The sequence below is a fragment of the Lithobates pipiens genome, unplaced genomic scaffold, assembly GCF_037356315.1.
Source record: "Lithobates pipiens isolate NorthernLeopardFrog02 unplaced genomic scaffold, aLitPip1_a1.2 Scaffold_16, whole genome shotgun sequence".
Lineage (NCBI taxonomy): Eukaryota > Metazoa > Chordata > Amphibia > Anura > Ranidae > Lithobates > Lithobates pipiens.
In genome coordinates, this window is record NW_027507748.1 from 440,158,171 (window position 1) to 440,180,334 (window position 22,164).

At 39.7% G+C, this 22,164-nt stretch overlaps 1 protein-coding gene across 1 annotated transcript; it reads left to right on the top strand.

Moving 5' to 3' along the window:
* The first annotated feature begins 8,439 nt into the window (after positions 1 to 8,439).
* On the top strand, positions 8,440 to 11,688 carry POU3F3 (POU class 3 homeobox 3). Its single transcript, XM_077482676.1, has one exon. It carries the CDS (start codon positions 8,844 to 8,846, stop codon positions 10,371 to 10,373), a length of 1,530 nt encoding a protein of 509 aa, XP_077338802.1. The 5' UTR covers positions 8,440 to 8,843; the 3' UTR covers positions 10,374 to 11,688.
* Positions 11,689 to 22,164: the final 10,476 nt, after the last annotated feature.

A 22,164-nucleotide genomic window follows, 5' to 3' on the forward strand; every position in this document is an offset into this window, starting at 1 on the left:
CACTATATACATATACACACATAAACACATTATATAAATATACACATAAACACACTATATATATAAATACACACATAAACACACTATATAAATATACACACATAAACACACTATATAAATATACACACATAAACACACTATATATAAATACACACACATAAACATACTATATATAAATATAAACACACCATATATAAATACACACACATAAACACACTATATATAAATACACACATAAACACACTATATATATACACACATAAACACTAGATATAAATATACACACATACACACATAAACACACTATATATCAATATACACACATAAACACACTGTATATAAATACACACATAAACACACTATATATATATATAAATACACACAATATATATATATATATATACATACACACATATAAACACACTATATAAATGTACACATAAACACACTTTATATATATATATATATATATATATATATATATATATACACACACACACACACACACATAAACACACTATATATATATATATATATATATATATATATAAACACGCTATATATATACACACCCACATAAACACACTATACACACGCATAAACACACTATACACACACACACACATAAACACACTATATACACACGCACATAAACAGACTATATATACACACAAACACTGGGACACAGCACATAGACAAGAAGGAAAGGCAGGGGATGACTGCCAAATACAAGCAACCTCCCCACATATACAACGTCCAATCAGCAGGGACAGGAGTGGGGACTTGCATTGTGTGTGTAGCATCATCAGGAACAGGAGTGGGGACTTGTATGTGTGTGTCTAGCATCTTTAGAGTCAGGAGTGAGTTTTTGAATCTGTGTGTATGTGTAGCATCAGAATAGACAGGAGTGATCATTTGAATATGTCCATGAAGTATCATTAGGGACAGGAGTGGGGACTTATTCTGCGTGTGTAACGTCAGTAGGCACAGGAGTGGGGACTTATATTGTGTATGTAACATCTATAGGGACAGGAGTGGGGACTTATATCTATGTCTAGCATCAGCAGGGGCAAGAGGGAGGACTTATATTGTGTATGTAACATCATCAGAGACAGGAGTGGGGACTTATATTGTGTATGTAACATCATCAAGGACAAGGTGGGGACTTTCTTTGTGTAACATCAACAGAGACAAGAGTGGGGACAGGGGTGTGTCTAGTATTTATAGAGTCAGAAGTGGGGACTTGAATCTGTGTGTGTAACATCAACAAGGACAGGAATAGGGACCTATACTGTGTGTAACATCAACAGGGGCAGGAGTGGGGATTTAATCTGTGTGTAACATCAGCAGGGACATGAGTGGGAACTTAATTTGTGTGTAACATTAGCAGGTACAGGAGTGGAGACTTATATCTGTGTGTCTAGCATCTTTAGAGTCAGGAGTCGGGACTTATATCTGTGTGTTTAGCATCTTTAGAGTCAGGAGTGGGGACTTATATCTGACATCTTTAGATTCAGGAGTGGGGACTTATATCTGGCATCTTTAGATTCAGGAGTGGGGACTTATATCTGGCATCTTTAGATTCAGGAGTGGGGACTTATATCTGTGTGTCTAGCATCTTTAGAGTCAGGAGTTGGGACTTTTATCTGGCATCTTTAGAGTCAGGAGTGGGAACTTATATCTGGCATCTTTAGAGTGGGGAGTGAGGACTTGAATCTGTGTGTATATAGAATCAACAAAGACAGGAGTGATCATTTGAATCTGTCCATGCAGTATTAACAGGGACAGGAGTGGGGACTTATATTGTTTATGTAACATCAATAGGGACAGGAGTGGGGATTTATATCTACAGGGCTGGTGCCAGGATTTTTGACACCCTAGGCGAAACCTCATTTTGACACCTTCCCTTGGCTCCACCCCCCCCCCCCTTTGTCCTACCCATGTATACCCCACCTTTTTAATGAAGCACTCATCAAATGTAGCCTCACCAGCGTCCATCAAATGCAGCCTCACCAGCGCCTATTATTGCAGACTCACCAGCGCCTATTATTGCAGCCTCACCAGCGCCTATTATTGCAGCCTCGCCAGCACCCATCAATGTAGCCTACTAGTGGCCATCAATGAATGTTTGCTGGCTTCCACTCCTTCCAGGAGTCAGGACGAAATGGCAGCTGCCTGCTGATGCTGACTTAGTTGCTTGTTGCAGAGAGAAGAGAGTAGGAACACAAGTGGCCAGGCTCTCCTAGGCAGCAGTGCGCCCTAATTTGCCTAGCACCGGTGACTTGTTGAATACTGTCCCCCGTCAGATAGTGTCCGCCCTGTACTGCACTTGCGCAGTACAGAGGACAAGGAGACGCCGAAGGTCTCTGAAGATGAACGGCGCCTGCACACTGAGTCCAGGTTCAAGCCCCACCATCCAAGTGGACATAGAGTTAGAATAAAAATTTGCAGAGTGAAGTGAGATCTGACCTGGCCTGGAGACCTGGCGAGCGAATCGAGCCCGCGATGGACCCTGTTACTAAGTGCTGTTTTACATCATCTACCGTATGTCCACTTGCATGGTGGAGCTTGAACCTGGCCTCAGGGCAGAAGGTACTATTAAGTGCGCAGGCGCCGCTCATCTTCAGAGACTTTTGGCGTCTCCTTGTGCCCCGTACTGTTCAAGCGCTGCGCCAGCGCAGTATGGGGCGGACACTATCCGATGGGGGGACACTTCTCCGCAGAACACCAGCCCTGTGTGTGTAATGTCAGCAGGGACAGGAGTGGGGACTTAATCTGTGTGTAATATCAGCAGGGAAAGGAGTGGGGACTTAATCTATGTGTAACATCAGCAGGTACAGGAGTGGGGACTTATATATGTTTGTCTAGCATCTTTAGAGTCAGGAGTGGGCACTTGAATCTGTGTGTGTAACATCAGCAGGGACAGGAGTGGGGACATATATTATGCGTAACATCAGTAGGGACAGGAGTGGGGACATATATGATGTGTAACATCAGCAGGGACAGGAGTGGGGACATATATTATGCGTAACATCAGTAGGGACAGGAGTGGGGACATATATTATGTGTAACACCAACAGGGACAGGAGCGGGGAGTGGGGACATTTATTATGTGTAACATCAGCAGGGACAGTAGTGGGGGCATATATTATGTGTAACATCAGCATGGACAGGAGTGGGGACCTAAACTGTGTGTGTGTGACACTAATAGAAACAGGAGTGGGAATCTACTGTATAATATGTGTGGAGCATCAACAGGGACAGGAGTGAGGATTTATATCTGTGGAGTGTAGCATTAACAAGGACAGGAGTATAGACGTGTAATTCTCTATGTAGCATCAAGAAGTATAGTAGCAGGGACTCATATGGTGTGTGAAGCACCATCTATGACAGCAATTGGGACTTTTATGTGTGTGGCATCAAAAGGAGAGTAGTGGGAATTTATTTTGAGGTTTGTAGCATCAACAGGGACAGGAGTGGGGACTTATACCGTCTGCTTATGTTCCATTATCAAGGACATACAGGGGCTGGAGTGGGGACTGATGTGTGTGTGTAGCTTCAACTGGGATAGTAGTGGGGACTGACCTACAAGGACTAGAGTATGATTTATATGCCCTGTTTATATCCCTTTAACAGGGAATTACATGGGCAGGAGTGAAGGCCAATCTATACATGTACTATCAACTGGGTCCTAACAGAACAGGAGTGGGAACCTATATATAGGACTGTGTATCAACTAAGGGAACTACATGGGACATGACTGTAAGTTAGGTTTGTATGTGTAGCATCAACATGGACCTACAGGGACAGAAGTATGTGTGTGTGTGTGTGTGTGTGTGTGTGTGTGTGTGTGTGTGTGTGTGTGTTTGTGTGTGTGTTTAAAACATTAACAGGGACATGTGTGTACATTTGTAGGCTTTTGTGTGACTTGTGTTTATGTTGCATTTAGGGGTATGTTTATAATGGTATGCTTTTTGTGTTTGATTTGCGTGTTTTATATCAACAGCAAACTATATCAAGAAGTGAGGTGTGTGTTTTGAATTGGCAGGCCACAGAGAGCTATGGGAGAGGGATTTTTTTATTGTATATGTGAGTGTGTTCAGCATCAGCAGGGAATCTATAGGTAGAAGAGGAGTGTGTGTAGATAGAAGTGTATGTATGCACCAGGGGGATATAGGTAGAACTGTACCACATTGTTAATTGTGTGCATTACCATGGATATATGGGTGGAAGTGTGTGTTTTTATTTGTGTGTGTTAACATGGATTTATAGTTGAAAGTGTGGACTTAAATGTGTGTGTGAACATGGATCTATAGGTAGAAGTGTGTACAGGTAATTGTGTGCATTACCATGGATCTATAGGTGGAAGTGTGTGTGTTTTATTTGTGTGTATTAACATGAATCTATAGTTGAAATGTGAAATTACATGTATGTATGAACATGGATCCATAGGTTTAAGTGGGTGTCATTATATCAGGGATGCCAACCTCCCACATTTTTTACTGACAAAACATGGAAAATTTACTGGCGGAGCACATTTTTTACTGGCAACCTGAGAAATTAAAGAACTACTATTAAAAATGTACACAGTGAATATTTGAACAGTATAAACATGATATGGAAACACTGACAATACCTATAACAAAGTAATTTGCTTGATTTACACTTAAAATGTCAACACAGCATGAAATGATCAGCCCCTGATAAATCACAGATTTTTACAAACTGTCAGTAAATTTCCTGGCGGTTGACAACCCTGCATTATTTGTGTGTATGAATGAATATATATATATATATATATATATATATATATATATATATATATATATATATATATATTTATATGTGGAAGTGTGTATTGTTATATGTGTGTAATAACAGGGATCTATAGGTTGAAGCGTGTGTTGTCATATATGTGTATTAGCATGGATCTATAGGTAGAAGTGTGTGTTGTATATGTGTATATGAACATGGATTTATAGGGGAAATGTGTGTTATTATATGTGTGTATAAACATGGATCTATAGGTGGAAGTGTGTGTTGTTATATGTGTATATGAACATGGCTATATAAGGGGAAGTGGGTATAGTTATATATGTGTGTGTGTGTGTGTGTGTGTGTGCTAACCTGGGTCTATAGGTTTAAGTGTGTATATGTGTGTGTATGAACATGGATCTATAGGTAGAAGTGTAGATTGTTATATGTATGTATGAACATGGATCTATAGGTGGAATGTGTATGAATATGCATCTATAGGGGGAAGTGTGTGCTGTTATATGTGTGTGTGTACTAACCTGGGTCTATAGGTTTAAGTGTGTATATGTGTGTATGAACATGGATCTATAGGTAGAAGTGTAGATTGTTATATGTATGTATGAACATGGATCTATAGGTGGGATGTGTATGAATATGCATCTATAGGGGGAAGTGTGTGCTGTTATATGTGTGTGTGTGAACTGGATATATACTGTGGGTGGAAGTGTGTGTTTTTATATGTGTGTATGAACTAGATCTATAGGTGGAAATGTGTATTGCTATATTTGTGTAATAACAAGTATCTATAGGTTGATGTGTGTGTGTGTTTTTAAATGTGTGTAGTAATATGGAACTATAGGTAAAGTGTATGTTGTTATATATGTGTATCAACATAGATCTATAGGTGGAAGTGTGTATTGTTATGTGTGTATGAACGTGGAGCTATGGGTGGACGTGGTTGTAGTTATATGCGTGTATGAACTGGATCTATAGGTGGAAATGTGTGTTGCTATATTTGTGTATGAGTCTAAATCTATAGGTGACAGTAGGTGTTATTATATGTGTGTACAAACATAGACCTATGGGTGGAAGTGTGTGTTGTTACATATGTGTACTAGCATGGATCTATGCGTTGAAGTGTATGAGCATAGATCTATAGGTGAAAGTGTGTCCTTTTATATGTGTGTATGAACATGGATCTATGGGTAAAAGTAGATATTATATATGTAGAAACATAGGTCTATTGGTGGAATTGTGTGTTGTTATATTTATGTACTAACATGGATCTATGAGTTGAAGTGTGTATGAACATAGATCTATAGGTGAGAGTAGGTGTTATTATATGTGTGTACAAACATAGATCTATGGGTGGAAGTGTGTGTTATATGTGTGTGTGTGTGAATGTGGATTTATTGGTGGAAGTGTGTGTTGTTATCTGTGTGTATGTGTTTATTATTACCATGGATCTGTAGGTAGAAGTGTAATATGTGTGTATGGCCATGGATGTATAGGTGTAAGTGTGTGTTGATATTTGTGTAGAGCATGGATGTATGGGTGGAAGCATCATGTGTAGCTATGTGCGTGTATGGCCATGGATCTAAGTGGAGGTGTGTATGCAGGGGTTTTGTGGGTGAGTGTGTTGCTGAGCACACAATGTGGATAATGTGAGGATGCTCATTGACAGAAGGTCTGGCTGTGTCCGAGCAGAGCAGTGTGAGAGCAGGTCCCGGAGGAGAGCTCAATTCGCCCTTGTTTTGGTTGCCACTCTCTCTTTCTTTGCCTTGGATCACTGAGGTTGCCTGTGCTATGTTTCCGCTTGGTTGCATCCACCTCTCCCCCTCCTCTTAACTCTTTCAGGGAGATTTTCAATAGAAAGCTGCCCAAAGATGAGACATCCCAATAAATATATCCTAGAAATGCAATAGTGGCTCCCAGGGCTGCTACAGTGATTTCCAGGAAACAAAACTTCCTATTTTACAAGAAGTCTTCACCTCTAGCAGGACAATAGTGCCAGGGAATCCTCTACAAATACACAGGGCTGTCTTATTATAGAAAAATAAGAAGAAGAATAATAATAAAGTCAAATTTCCTAAAATATATATTGTTGACATTGGACATTTCCTACAGATAACAACCACATGTATCCACAGCAGATCTACTGATCCTTGCTGGGGGGGCAGTTGGGGGGTGCAATGTGCAGAACAGGTCCAATGAACTATCTGTACCTATATGTGTATATATATATATATATTTTTTTTTTTTTTTTATCTATTGTATATCATATCTACATATTTGTATAAAAGGATCTATATGTTTATACTGTGCATATATATATATATATATATATATATATATATATATATATATATATATATATATATATATATATATATATATATATATATATATATATATATAGATAGATAGATAGATAGATAGATAGATAGATAGATAGATAGATAGATAGATAGATATGTATCTATTACATATATAGGATCTTTTTATATATGGATCTATAGCTATATTTCTATATGTGTATACAGTACATATATAGAATATTTATATATATATGGATCTATATGTATAAAATAATCTATATGTGTATATAGTACAAAGATATAGATCTTTTTATATATGGATCTACTGAAAATCTATCTATATATATAAAAGGGTCTATATGTGTATACAGTAAATATATAGGATCTTTTTTATATATGGATCTATATCTATATTTACACAGGGATCTATATGGGTATACATTACATATATAGAATCTTTTATATATGGATCTATATGTATAAAAGGATCTATATGTGTATATAGTACATATATATGTATAGATATTTTTTATACATGGATCTACTGTATACATATCTATATGTATAAAATGATCTATATGTGTATGCAGTACATATATATAGATATTTTTCTATATGGGTCTACTGTATACCTATCTATATGTATAAATGAATCTATATGTATATGCAGTACGTATATATAGATATTTTTATATATGGATCTACTGTATACCTATCTATATGTATAAAAGGATCTATATGTGTATGCAGTACATATATATAGGTATTTTTATATATGGATCTACTGTATACCTATCTATATGTATAAAAGGATTTATATGTGTATGCAGTACATATATATTGATATTTTATATATGGATCTATATGTATAAAATTGTATATATGTATATAAAGTACACACACACATATATAGATTTTTTTTTGGATCTACTGTATAACTTTCGTGTTTAAATGGATCCATATATGTATATATGTATATATGAATCTGTATCTAGGATCTATAACTGTATACAATGTATATGAGTCCCCCTGGAATGGTCGATGCATGTAATGCATGGATCCCCTAAATGTAGTGTGCCAGGAAGGATCGGCCGATGAAATCTGATCGAGTGACATCACCTATTTCCTTCTGGTAGGTCCCGGGAGGTAAGTTGAAGGGAGACACACTGGTGTAGACAGCAATGTGCGTTTTAAGGGGGTCCAGCTTGCCAGCTCGTACGCCACTTTTCCTAAATGAGAAAGCAGCCAATAGGAAGGGGCGGAAGGAGCTGTTGGGGTGGGGGGTGCGCCTCTTGAGCCAGTCAATGCCTCGGTGTCAATCACCCAGCGTGGAGCCAATGAGCGGGGGCCGTGCTGTGGGCTCGCTCGTATTTGGGATAGTGTGGTGGTGTGCGCGCTCCGTGCAGGGTAAACATTCTCCAGTCCCCGCTCAGTGAGGGAGGGACACACAGAGCTGTCAGAGGCTGAGAGGAGAGAGAGGGGGAGGACGAGCAGCGCCTCCGCTCCACCAGCAGCCAAGCTAAGCCAACTTCCCGCGGAGTTGTCATTGGAGGCACCGTACCCAGCACAGGAGGCACCCAGCACAGGAGGCACCCAGCACAGGAGGCACCCAGACCAGGAGGCACCCAGACCAGGACACGGGAGGCAGAGCGCCATGTACAGGCAGCGCCCAGCCCGGCACCCCGCTGCTGCAGGGGAGAGCAGTAACTTTGTGTGATGCCTCTTGTCCCTCCTGGTGTGGGCAAGTTTGGGATCTATCGGACAAGTTGAATGCCCAGGAGGTCGGTAGGGGTAAGCGGTGAGGAGGGTGTGTGTGTTTGCCCCTGGTCCTGGGCAGCTCTTCCAAGGACAAAAGTGCATCTCAAGGGGGACTCGTTCTCGGGCTGCGGGGGAGGAGAAGAGGAAGCCCCAAACCTGTGGATAGCAGCGGGCAGGGGGGGAGCCATGGCCACCACGGCTGCTTCCAACCCCTACCTCCCCAGCAACAGCATCCTATCCCCGGGCTCCATCGTCCACTCGGACTCGGGGGGCGGAGGGGGCATGCAGCCTGGCAGCGCGGCGGTGACTTCGGTGTCGGGCGGTTACCGGGGGGACCCCACGGTGAAGATGGTGCAGAGTGACTTCATGCAGGGGGCCATGGCGGCCAGTAACGGAGGGCACATGCTGAGCCACGCACACCAGTGGGTCACGGCGCTTCCTCACGCGGCGGCGGCTGCAGCTGCTGCGGCGGCGGCGGCGGCCGAGGCCGGCTCACCTTGGTCCAGCAGCCCGGTGGGCATGACCGGCAGCCCTGGGCACCCTCAGCAGCAACAGCAGCAGCAGCAGGACGTGAAGGGGGGAGCTGGGAGGGACGAACTGCATCCGGGGGCTGCTTTACATCACCGACCGCCTCACCTAGGACCCCACCAAGGACATCAGGGTGGCTGGGGAGCCGCGGCCGCCTCTCACATCCAGTCCATGGCCGCCGGGGCTCAGCAGCAACAGCAGCAGCAGCAACAGCAGGCGCTTCTCTACTCCCAATCCGGGGCTTTCACTGTGAACGGTATGCTGAGCCCACCCCCCGGGAGCCAGAGCTTAGTCCACCCGGGCCTGGTTAGGGGCGACACCCCCGAGCTAGCCGACCACCACCACCATCATCACCACCACCAGCAGCAGCAACAGCAACATCAGCACCACCAACAGCAGCAACAGCAACAGCAGCACCACGGGGTGAACAGCCACGAACCGCACTCCGACGAGGACACCCCGACCTCGGATGACCTAGAACAGTTCGCCAAGCAGTTCAAACAGAGAAGGATCAAACTGGGCTTCACCCAGGCGGACGTGGGCCTGGCCCTGGGCACCCTCTACGGCAACGTCTTCTCCCAGACCACCATCTGTAGGTTCGAAGCTCTTCAGCTCAGCTTCAAGAACATGTGCAAGCTCAAACCCCTGCTCAACAAGTGGCTGGAGGAGGCCGATTCGTCCACAGGCAGCCCGACCAGCATCGATAAGATCGCCGCCCAGGGCAGGAAGAGGAAGAAAAGGACCTCCATCGAGGTGAGCGTCAAAGGGGCCCTGGAGAGCCACTTCCTCAAGTGCCCCAAACCATCAGCTCAGGAGATCACCAACCTGGCCGACAGCCTGCAGCTGGAGAAGGAGGTGGTCCGAGTGTGGTTCTGTAACCGGAGGCAGAAGGAGAAGCGGATGACCCCACCGGGGATCCAGCAACAGACGCCAGATGATGTCTACTCCCAGGTGGGCAATGTGGGGGCCGACACGCCGCCCCCTCACCACGGGATGCAAACTAGTGTGCAATGACTGGAATGGGCACCCACGGGGGGGAAGATGGTCACATACAGCCCCACTCACACACAATGCTCTTTTTTACTGACAGATCCCCCATCACCACCACCACCACCACCATGCCATTCACCACCCCCATCTCCTGGCACATGGGTGGACATGCCATTGCACCAAAAACTGCAGAGCGCTCCTTTTAATATATACTCTATTTTTTAAAAATCGTTTTTTATTTGCCTTACCCAAATTTTAAAGAAAAAAGACATGCCACTTGACTTCAATTGTCTGCCCAGCAAGGGTGCCCACATCACATAGGGCACAAGATAATCAGCTGTCTTCTGCGGCTTTTATAAAATAAAATAAAATAAAAAAAAGGTTGCAGTATTTTTTACCCGTGGTTGTAGGAACTTGCCAGCCCTTCATGGCTACTAGTCATAGCCTTTTCCCTGAACAACACAAAAAATAATAATAATAATCAAATATTCAGGAACAGAATGTGCCCTCATCTCAGCAAGCCAAGCAACGAAATATGCACACAGCACTAAGAAGTGACTTAAAATACATTGGAATACATTTATCCTGTGCAAATAAAGCAGGGTACACAGCGAGGATAGATGTTCTGCTCTCTGAACTATCCTACCAGCCACAAGTGTACAGAAATCATTTTAAGATGTCAAAAAAAAAAAAAAAAAATCCTATTTTTCTCGTGGCTCTTTTTATCTTGATCCCTCACCCATGACCCCTGAGATTTTTTTTTTTTTTTTTTTACTCAACCCCAAAAATCACTCTAAAAAAAAAACGGATTTAATTATTCTATTTAAAACATTCATTTGGACTTCTGTATCTGCACTTATCGTGACTACACCTCTTCTAAAGTCCGTTGCCAACTATGATCAGATCATATACTGCATTTTGCAAGCGGTGTTTTTTGGTAGGTTTAAAAAATAAATAAAAAAAAAAACAGACTTAAAGACAGCGGTAAAAAAAAAAAATATTAGATCAATAACTGATCTAAAAAAATTGCTTTATATTTTCATCAAATGACTTCTTTTAATATTTTATTCAGAATACCTATGAACTTGATGCAGAACAGTAATTTATTTTTTTCCCCAAAATCTTGTATTACGTGTTGTTTTTTTATTTTATTATTTTGGTTTATTTGTTTTGTTTTGTTTTTTGTTTTCGTTTTTCAGACGAGCACAAATAACAATTGAAAAGGAAATATGGACAGGTTACAATGGTCTCTTTTGATGTGATCATTTGATTGTAATTTAATTTTAGTAGTGGTTTCAGTAAGAGCTGATTGAGAAAATAAATTTGGTAGAACGATTCAGATCTGTGTGTGATGCCTATGAAAAAAAAAAAAAAAAAAAAGGAAAGAAAACAATGGTGGTACAAGCAGAGCAGCTCCTTGTTATTGTGTCTGAATTATTACTAATGGGGGTAATGTCTGTTGTTTTGTATTGTATAAGTTCTATTTAGTTCACTGCCACTCTTAATTGTCCTCCCCATCCCTAAACTTAAGCCTAGTCCCCCAGATGCCCCCCTTTAGTATAAAATAATGTGTATGTCTGGAGTCTATGTTGGCTGCAATGGAAATCTTATATTTTTTATGGTTTCTTATTATGGAACAGCTAAACACTGGTCTCGAATAGGGACATGTTTGTTTCATTTAGAATATTATTTTTAATTATTGAACAGTCTACGTCCAAGTTAAAATTTCCAAATGACCTTTTCTTTTCTCCATACTGCCACTAAAGAGATTTTTGTTATAATTTGTTTTTGTTTTTTTTTATTATTTTGCAAAGTGTATTGAGAGTGAATAAACAGTTGATAATGGTGGGTTTATGTGTGCCTAGCAATAGCCTATTCCAGCTGTGTATAGAATCTGGACCGATTGCACTGTTGTCTTTTTTCTTTTTATTTATGTGTGCTATTTCTCCCCTTTAAAAAAAAAATGGCAGGGTCTTGAGACAATCTGTTCCATACGGGCTTCCATAAGGTCTTTTTTTTTTTGTAATATTAATATTATTATTTGCGTATAGATGTATATTGTATGCGCCTTTTCCTGCCACCATGAATCCAGCTTTGCATGGTGTTTTCCATCCAGCAGATGCGGCCATCATTGGCAGGCCTCTTATTATTGCTGGGAATTGGCATACAGGCCGATCTCATTGTTCTGAGCAGCTTTATTTTATCTCTCAGGGTGACAGCATAATCCCAATTTCTAAAATCCACGGGGATATCCATACACAGCAATGGACAGGACTACAATAATCACACCAGTGCAGTGTATTAGTGGTGTGTGTGTGTGTGTGCTGGCGGTCTATATGTATTTTGGATTGTAGGTTTTATTTTCTTAGGGCTAAGCTCCAGTGCATGATCTCCCAGCAGTGACACTGTTAGGATGTGCTCCCTATTCACACGTGGCCTGCAATCCCATTTTTCACACATGGAGAGTGGAGGGTTATTGAGACAGGGAGTCCCTTTATTTGAATGACTTAGAAGCTACATTCAGATAGCTCTTTTTTTTTTTTGGCTTCACATTGTTGCTGTGTTAAAAGATTTGCGAATCACACCAGCATGCCTGTGATGTGACTATGGAGTGGTGCTCCTAGCAGAGGTGATCCTACTTTCACTGATTCCTGCAGGAAGGTCACACAATGCTTTTGTAGTGTTACTTTGCAGTAATGGAAAGGGCAGGGAGCTCCTAGGAAGGCTTTATGGCTTTCTGACTATCAAGGTTTTCCAACACAATAGATCCCTACTTCTGCTCATGTAATGTACTGTGGCTTTGCTGGCATACAAGCCAAGGTGCCTGGCTCCCTACCACTGGCATGTGTTCTAGTCTGTATTATCTGCTTATACTGGAGAGTAAGATGCTGTTTTATTCATGAAGTTTAGAATTATGTGATCATTCATTCAATCATGTGAAAAGCTTGTGTCAGTTATCACGTGACTGGATAATCTAAAGGACATCGCCACTTTTTTTTTTTTAAGTGACAATTCTCAACTCCTTTAGTAAATCAGCCTGAACGTGTGTATGTGTGATGGATCTATGTGATCATCAGCTGGCTAGGTGGTATCTCTCACCATGATGTCCCCCCTCCCTCCCCACCAATCCATACTGTGTCTGATAATGAATGATTTGTAATGACAACTGTAGAGATTCCTCTACCACAATTTTTTTTTTGTGTCTACAGTTTTACAAACAAGTGTAACTTGATTTCATATTTATTTTTTTATTTTTTTTTATTTTACATTTGTTTTTGTTCCCTTAAATTATATATATTTGTAACCTATTTATCTTGTTAAAGCATTTTTTTGGTTGTATTTATCCGTTTATTTTCATAATAAAAAGGCCCTTTCGAGCTGAATGAAATGTAGCAACAGCGAAATTTGTTGTTCTTTTTGGGGGCAGGCAGGATTTGGTAGAGAGAGAAGAGTTTCCTGTGACGCTGGATACAATGTAAATATTACTATTGATGACCACACGTGCTTCCTATTCAGCAATGTGACGCCTCCCACTCACCATTTATTAGCCATATTATATGACAAGCTGCTCGGCTTATAGTGCATAGTAAACAACGCTTTGTTCATGTGCCTGTGTCTGAGAGTGGAGTCATGTGAATAAAGGGAAAGGGCTGCATTTCAGCCTTGGCTTGCATGGCCTCTATGATAACCCGTAGAAAGTGGCAGGGAATAATGAGTTGACAGATCTAATGTATTCATCTTTCAGTAAGTGATGGGGCAATGAGCTGCGATGAGCACAGAATGCAGTGTATGTGTATGCTGCCTGTCTATCCATCCTGATCGGCTAGCTGGGGAGTGAGGCGGGGGTCAGCGCAGTGACGTCATGACTGGCAGCTCCAGAGGAGGCTTTGACCTTGACATTAGCAGGGAAATCACTCTGCTCTTCTGTATACCCCTTAGAGCAGGCACCATCCCTGTGTGTGTGTGTATGTGTGTGTAAGACTGTCCAGGGGATTTCACACAATAGCTGCTACAATGCTTGTCCACTATATATTTTATACATGTGTCGATTTTATCATAAATATACCATATTATTAGTAGGATATTATTGGGCAGCTACTGCTTGTTTTATTCTGGGTGCTGGGCAAATGCCTCTTGTCCTGGCACAATGATCAGAGCAGCACAGGATAAACTTCTATATTGTTTCATTATTGTTGTCATTACTGTCCTGCACCTTTAATCCTGTCTTCTAAAATCATTGTAATATAGGCTGATATATATAGATAGATATATAGATATATATAGAGAGAGATAGATATAGACATTGGAAATGGTCCTGTCATCACTCCAAAATGAATATATATATATATATATATATATACTCTTCTACAGATAATACAGATAATATTACATAATGTTAAATAAATATTCAATAGACAATGAATATATATATATATATATATATATATATATATATATATATACATACATTCATAAAATATTGCATATATATATATATGTGTGTGTGTGTGTGTGTGTGTGTGTGTATTTGTTTAACAATATGTAACATTATCTGTAGAAGAGTAGCAAAGCATACCTTCATATGTATAAAAGTATACCTTTAATTGATGTTTATACATAAGTTTTATTACAGCATAATTTTTTTTTTTTTTTGGTACTATTTTCATTCATAAGTAGTAAGCTGCTTAAATTTTGCATTTGTTAAACAAAAACACCCACGGAAGACCTATTTGGCCTTCTATCTAAATATATTATATAAGAAATGTTTGTAGTGCCCCAGAATATTTTTAAAAAGTCGTTTAAAAAGTCAGACTGGAGCCTCATTGGTTGGCCATCGGGCAATACAAATAGTTGTTATGGTCCAGTGTTATTTTGGAACTAAGGCTGGCTACTCATTATACAATTTTCTTGTACAATTTTCCTTTAGATTTACCAAAACCATATAATATCAGGTCAAACCTAAACACTTTCAAGTTGTATGCAATCAGGCAGGCCCTTACATTACATAGTTGAAGGTAGCTCTAGAGAAAATTGAACAAGAAACAGATATAATGTATGGCCTGCTCTAATAATGTTTGATAGGTTATCAGCAAATAATCAAGGTGTATTATTATAGTGCGATGTGTGTGAAGATATATATATGGATGGATACGTGGAATAGATAATAGGAAAATACATTTGCTACTTTTTTTTGCTATACTGAAACTTTATATATGGTTGAAAATATAATTTGCAATTTTGTTATATTTTTGTACTTATTTGAGAGGGTCCATCAGATGCAGTTTTATGGCAGGGTCTGATTGGGCATCCTTTGGGACTGTAGAGATGAGTTTGATTGCACGGCGTGCCTGTACCCATCTGGTTGTCTTGTATCATGTAGTAATGACATGAGTTTGTGCTCTCCTTGCCCCAGTAACATAATGGTATACCAGTTCTCCATAGTATTCCTATATTGTAGATTGTGGTTGGTCCTGATCCTTCCCTTGGAACTATTCTCCCCATCAGTCTGTTTCCTGTTTCTGTGTTTGAGGTCTTGCTCTGCTATGAACACATCAGTAGCTGACCTGCTTCCTGTGCCCATATGACAGTGAATGATTGGCACCCATCTCCAGACTTCATGGTGTGCTCACCATGCTTTAGGTGTTTGAAATGATCTGAACTGTTTAATGACAACTGGGACAATCACAGCCGAAGCAAAAGTGCAGCTGCTACCTATAACAACTAATCAGATTCCCTTTATCAATCTACCAAAAATAAAAAGAAAATCGAATTGGTTAAAATATTCTACGTCTTCACCTTTCATAAATCGATCTGCTTGTCTGGGTGTTACAAATAACAAATAAGCGTAATAGTTATTATTACAGAAAAAAAAAGTATTTTAAATAAAACGCAGCACGGACATAATGCTAGTGGGTTTTCTTAAAGTTGTCGGAAGCCTTCTATTCATTGTACATTGGTCGATCTGGCAGATATTCATTGCTAGGACTTGTAGTTCACCAAAGTAGAATAATGTCACTCTGGAAGTGTGTATTGGAGTTGCAAGTCCCAGAGCCTATCTCCTACAAATGACGAATTGATACAGCCATGAAAGCGCAATTATCACTTTACCCACTGTTAATAATGGAACAATTTAGTACCTTCTCTACATATATATGAAATTTCTCCTTTTATTTAAAATATTTACCAACCCTTCTGAAACACATGTGTATGCACATATATGTACATGTGTACGTGTTGGGTCGGGTGGTGGTAACCTATGTGGTCGTGCTGGGTATGGTACCGTATGTAGCAGTACTGGTTATGGTGGTGCTGTAAGTGGCAGTACAGGTCTGATGATGCCCTATATAGCAGTGCTGGACCTGGTGGTATATCTTAAATAGCAGTGTTGGGTCTGGTGGTGCCCTATATAGTAGTGCTGGGTATGATGGTGCTGTATGTAGCAGTGCTGGATCTGGTGATGCCCTTTGTATTGGGTATGGTGGTATGGAGCAGTGCTGGGTCTGGTGGTGCCCTATAGTAGTGCAGGGTCTTATGATACTGTATGTAGCAGTGTTGGGTCTAATGGTGCTGTATATAGCAATGTAGGTCTGGTGGTGCCCTATATAGTACTGCTGGGTCTAATGGTGCCCTATATAGTAGTGTTGGGTCTAATGGTGCCCTATATAGTAGTGCTGGGTCTGGTGGTTCCCTATATAGTAGTACTGGGTCTGGTTGTACTGTATGTAACAGTGCTGGCTCTAGTGGTGCTGTATATGGCAATGTAGTTCTGATGGTGCCTTGTAAAGTACCGTTTGGTCTTGTGGTGCCCTATATAGTAGTGCTGTGTCTAGTGGTTCCCTATATAGTAGTGCTGGGTCTAGTGGTGCTCTATATAGTAGTACTGGTTCTGGTGATGCTCTATATAGTAGTGCTGGGTTTAGTGGTGCTCTATATAGTAGTGCTGGGTTTAGTGGTGCTCTATATAGTAGTGCTGGGTTTAGTGGTGCTCTATATAGTAGTGCTGGGTCTAGTGATGCTCTATGTAGTAGTGATGGGTTTAGTGGTGCTCTATATAGTAGTGCTGGGTCTAATGATGCATATAGTAGTGCTGGGTCTAGTGGAGCTTTATATAGTAGTGCTGGGTCTAGTGGTGCTCTAAATAGTAGTGCTGGGTCTAATGATGCATAATAGTAGTGCTGGGTCTAGTGGTGCTCTAAATAGTAGTGCTGGGTCTGGTTGTACTGTATGCAACAGTGTTCGCTCTAGTGGTGCTGTATATAGCAATGTAGGTCTGGTGCTCCTTTGTATAGTAGTATCGGGTCTTCTGGTGTCCTAAAAAGTAAAAAGTGAGTTTTGTGGCGCACTATATAGTAGTGCTGAGTCTGGTGGTGCCATATATAGTAGTGCTGGGTCCGGTGGTGCCCTATACAGTATTGCTTGGTTTGGTTGTACTGTATGTAACAGTGCTGGGTCTAGTAGTGCTGTATATAGCAATGTAGGTCTAGTGGCGTCCTATATATTAGTGCTGGCCGCTTATGGTGCCCTATATAGTAGTGCTGGGTCTAGGAATGACCTATATAACAGTCTTCGGTCTGGTGGTGCCTTTTATGATAATGTTGGGTCTGGTACCAGTGAGCCACACACCCCATAGGTGAGATGGGAAGAGAAACACGAGCACGCTGCTTACACAAAGATTTAAATTTCGCGGATGAATTACCATCCACCAGTTGCCTAGCAACTTAATTCAAGTAGAGCTAAAAATATGCAAGGATTTTGTATTGTCATTAATAAAAATGGCACTGTGACACAGCAGATCGGTGTAGAATTGTCAGCAGCCGTGGCTAGTGTACAGGCAGGAATCAGGATCCGGGGGTGCCCCTTGTGCCCTCCTGGCAGGTCTATGCTGATCACACATAACTGGCAATATAGCACTTTTATCCTTCATAGAAACAGAAATAGGAACTAGTGCTGCTTTATAAAAAAAATAGCTTTCGCTTACTAGGAGATGATAATATTGCCATTCCTATTTTAGTGGTGTTTTCCTACAATCCAGCATACATTACTGGGGCCGATTTACTAAAAGTCTAATTTTACTGCATGCGCTGCATTCATGCACCAATCAGGTTCAGGGAAGGAAAAATCACTGATGTACCAAATGATCTTTATAGTAATTTGTGTGTAAGCTCAGTGAGCATGTGGGGTGTATCTCTGCCCCCCAGCCTTGTTCCCACCATAGCATCTTCCAGCAGTAATCGGCTGGGACAAATAGATCATTAAAAGGTCAAAGTCACACTCTAAGGTGAATGGACTATCTGTATCCGTTCAATGCATTGACCTTTGTCTTTACTACCTGCTGTCTGTATTCATGTAGGATCATGGCAATTGAAGCTGAGATTACCCTGGTGTCAGTGAGGGGAGCTGATCGCTACTAACCCTTTCCCTGCCAGCACACCACACACATAGGAATTTGCATTAAAAATATAACACAATAACAAAATAAAAATAAAATCACAAATCTATAATCACTGTAACTTGAATAATCCAGTAAGAGACAACTAGTTCGATTTATTGCAAAATATAAGATATATATGACTCAATGGGTCTTTTTTATTGCATGTACAAATATTTGAGAGTGAATTCTAATCCCTCTCCACGCTATCAAAAAAAAAAAAAAAATTTAAAAATGCCTTTATTAGTTATACTTAAACTGTAAAAAAACACAAAGGATGTCCAAAAATGAAAATGTTAAACATGTTAATAACTAGTAAGAATTCAGATCGAATTAATATCGTACATACGCAAGAACATTCAGAACGTGCAAATACTAAAATATGTACATATATGTATATACTGTATGTGATATATATATATATAGTGTTATAGTGTATACAATATGGTTATTTAAACTTTTGCCTATATGAATTACGTGCCCCTCCGTATATATATATATATATATATATATATATATATATATATATATATATATATATATATATATAGATAGATATATATAGATATATACATTTACATATGGGGGGGGGGGGGGGGGCAACGTTTAAATAACTATATTGTATACACACAAACACAATATATATATATTTATTTTTTATTATTATTTATTTTTATTATTATTGGAGCTATGAGGCAGATGAGAGTTAAATTTTGACCCTGTAATATTTATTGGCCCTGGTATATTTGAAATTCATATTTATTGGGATTGGTGTGTCGCAGGGTCAATGTTTTTGGCTAAATAAAATAACTCCAGTTTTAACACAATTTTTTTATCCATATAAAAGATTTCCATTTTTACTTTATTTAGTAAAGCTTCTCTGATTTCAAGGAATTAGGTGCACAATAATTTTCTATTTATTACTTCTCTGCACTTGGCTGGCTATTCGCTAAGTTTTTCTGGGTGAAATGTACATTCTTCTTTAGTAAATCGCCCCTAATACAGACTCAGCCCCAGTATAAGCGATGGTTTATTATAACACAGGCTATGTCCAATAAAAACAAGAACATGTGCTAGATGGTGCCCGAACTGAGTTACAAAAGCCCCAATTGTCCCATGGATTTCTTCCCAGGGAGATCCATTTGGGTTATTTAGTGTAGGGAAGCAAAGTATTTGTTCTCTTTAAGCCACACAGGTCACCCAGACAGTGTGCTCGCAGTAGATCGCTCACACTAGGTACAGCGATTATCTGTACTTACACATTATCCTAGTTGTGTCTGCATTTTCCCCCTGCTAAGTAAAGCCACATGCATTGCTTATTAATTGATAGCTGTGCTGCTTAAATGACATTGTAAAGGGGATGTATACAGCTAGTTGCTTCACAAATTATACAACACAACAGATCTCCCTCTTGTGCAATTAAGACAATAACTCGGAATCCTATTTGCATTTACAAAGGTATATGTTTTCCCACAGCTAGTATTCTAGTGAGGAAATGAGCAGAAATGAAATCAATATTGTCTATAGGAGAGCAGATCCTCTGGCTGTTGCAGGCCACTGAGACCTATTAAGGTCAAGAGGACAATTGTATTGTCAGGGGGGTTCCATAGTGAACAGGTAATCAGCATGACAGTCCCATTCTACAGCACACCCTCTGCCTCCTCTGCCACACAGTTCCCAGAGAGGAGAGAGTGACTGTAGGCTTATTTATTGCTCAAGGATTGTTTATATTAATACCATCAGTGCCTTTGACCAATCAACAGAATTGTGTGAGACAGACAGACTGCTGCCTATACATTTATTCATATTCTTCACATATCTACACTTAAGCACCATCATTAATAATGCACACATACTTGCAAAGTTAGGGCAATGCAAGAGTCATGATGTGAAAGGGTAGCAGCCAGATTTCAGTTCACTGAAAGATGCTGATTGGTTGCTATAGGTTGCTGCATCTGAAATATTGGGTTTTGTCAAGTAGGACCAACACTTATGCAAACTTTTAGAATACACATATTTAAAATATAACCCCTCGAATTGGCTGAAAAAATCTAATATTGATAGATGTTACTAAATGTAAAGAAGTACATTTTTTTAAAAGGTAAATTGTTCCTAATCCCAGAAATTATCTCTTTTCACATAAAGAGAATTAAGAAAAAAGGTATCTGTGTTGAATATTTGAGTTAATGAATTAATTAATTAATTGCTAAGGTGATTTCGTTTTTTTTTTCATTTTTTATTTCTATTTTTTAAAGTGGAGGATCACCCTAGCTTAGTAAAAAAAAAAATACTAAATCGCTGTAGCAATTAACTACTAACTAGCAATTAAATACTAAATCGCTGTAGCAATTAACATTTTAAAAAATATATGATTTTAGCTGTTCTTTAATGTAATTCCTATTTAATAACTGTGACCTAAGTATAGATAGATAGATAGATAGATAGATAGATAGATAGATAGATAGATAGATAGATAGATAGATAGATAGATGGATGGATAAATAGGTGGGTGGATGGATAGATAGATAGATAGATACAGATAGATAGATAGATAGATAGATAGATAGATAGATAGATAGATAATTTATATTGCACAACTGTTACATTTTAACTGTATTGAAATTGTTTTAGTTTTGTTAACGCAAACCCAGCACTTAGTATACAATGTAGTTGTAATTTTAAATATAAAATTACAGTATATAGTGCAGTTATACTTTTAATATAAAATTGTATATGTGTGTGTTGGTGCTATCAGACAACAGCTTTTCGGATTCCCATTTAAGAATTAATTCACATTGTTCAGTTTTTTAGGACAATGTAAGCGGATTGGACAATGCTACTGAAAATCAGCATTAGCTTACTTTTTTTTTGCAGCTGTTTGGTAATGGGTTTCTGAAAAAGTCTTTGTTCACATTTCTATGCTAAAAATCACAGCACAAAAAAGACCCCCAGTTTTAAAGTGCAATGTGAGTGCTGGAATAAGCAGGCCACCTATCACTGCACTCTGGAAAGTGTACAGAAACTGCTGCATGCAGGGCTTTGGATGCACTCAGCCACAGATGTCTGTACTGCTCCATTAGTTATACTGGTACAGAACAGTACTCTTGGCTTCCATACTATGTATAGGCTTAGCAAACCACACTGCAGCACTGGTATGCAAGACATTATGGGGTCTTGAATATGTGTATATATTAGATAGATATAGATGTATCTATCTATCTATCTATCTATCTATCTATCTATCTATCTATCTATCTATCTATCTATCTATCTATCGTGTGTTTTTGTAAAATAGGGGGTATTTATGAAAGGCAAATCCACTTTGAACTGCAAGTGCACTGAAAGTGGACTTGGATGTGCAGTCACTTTAAATCTAAGGGGTAGACC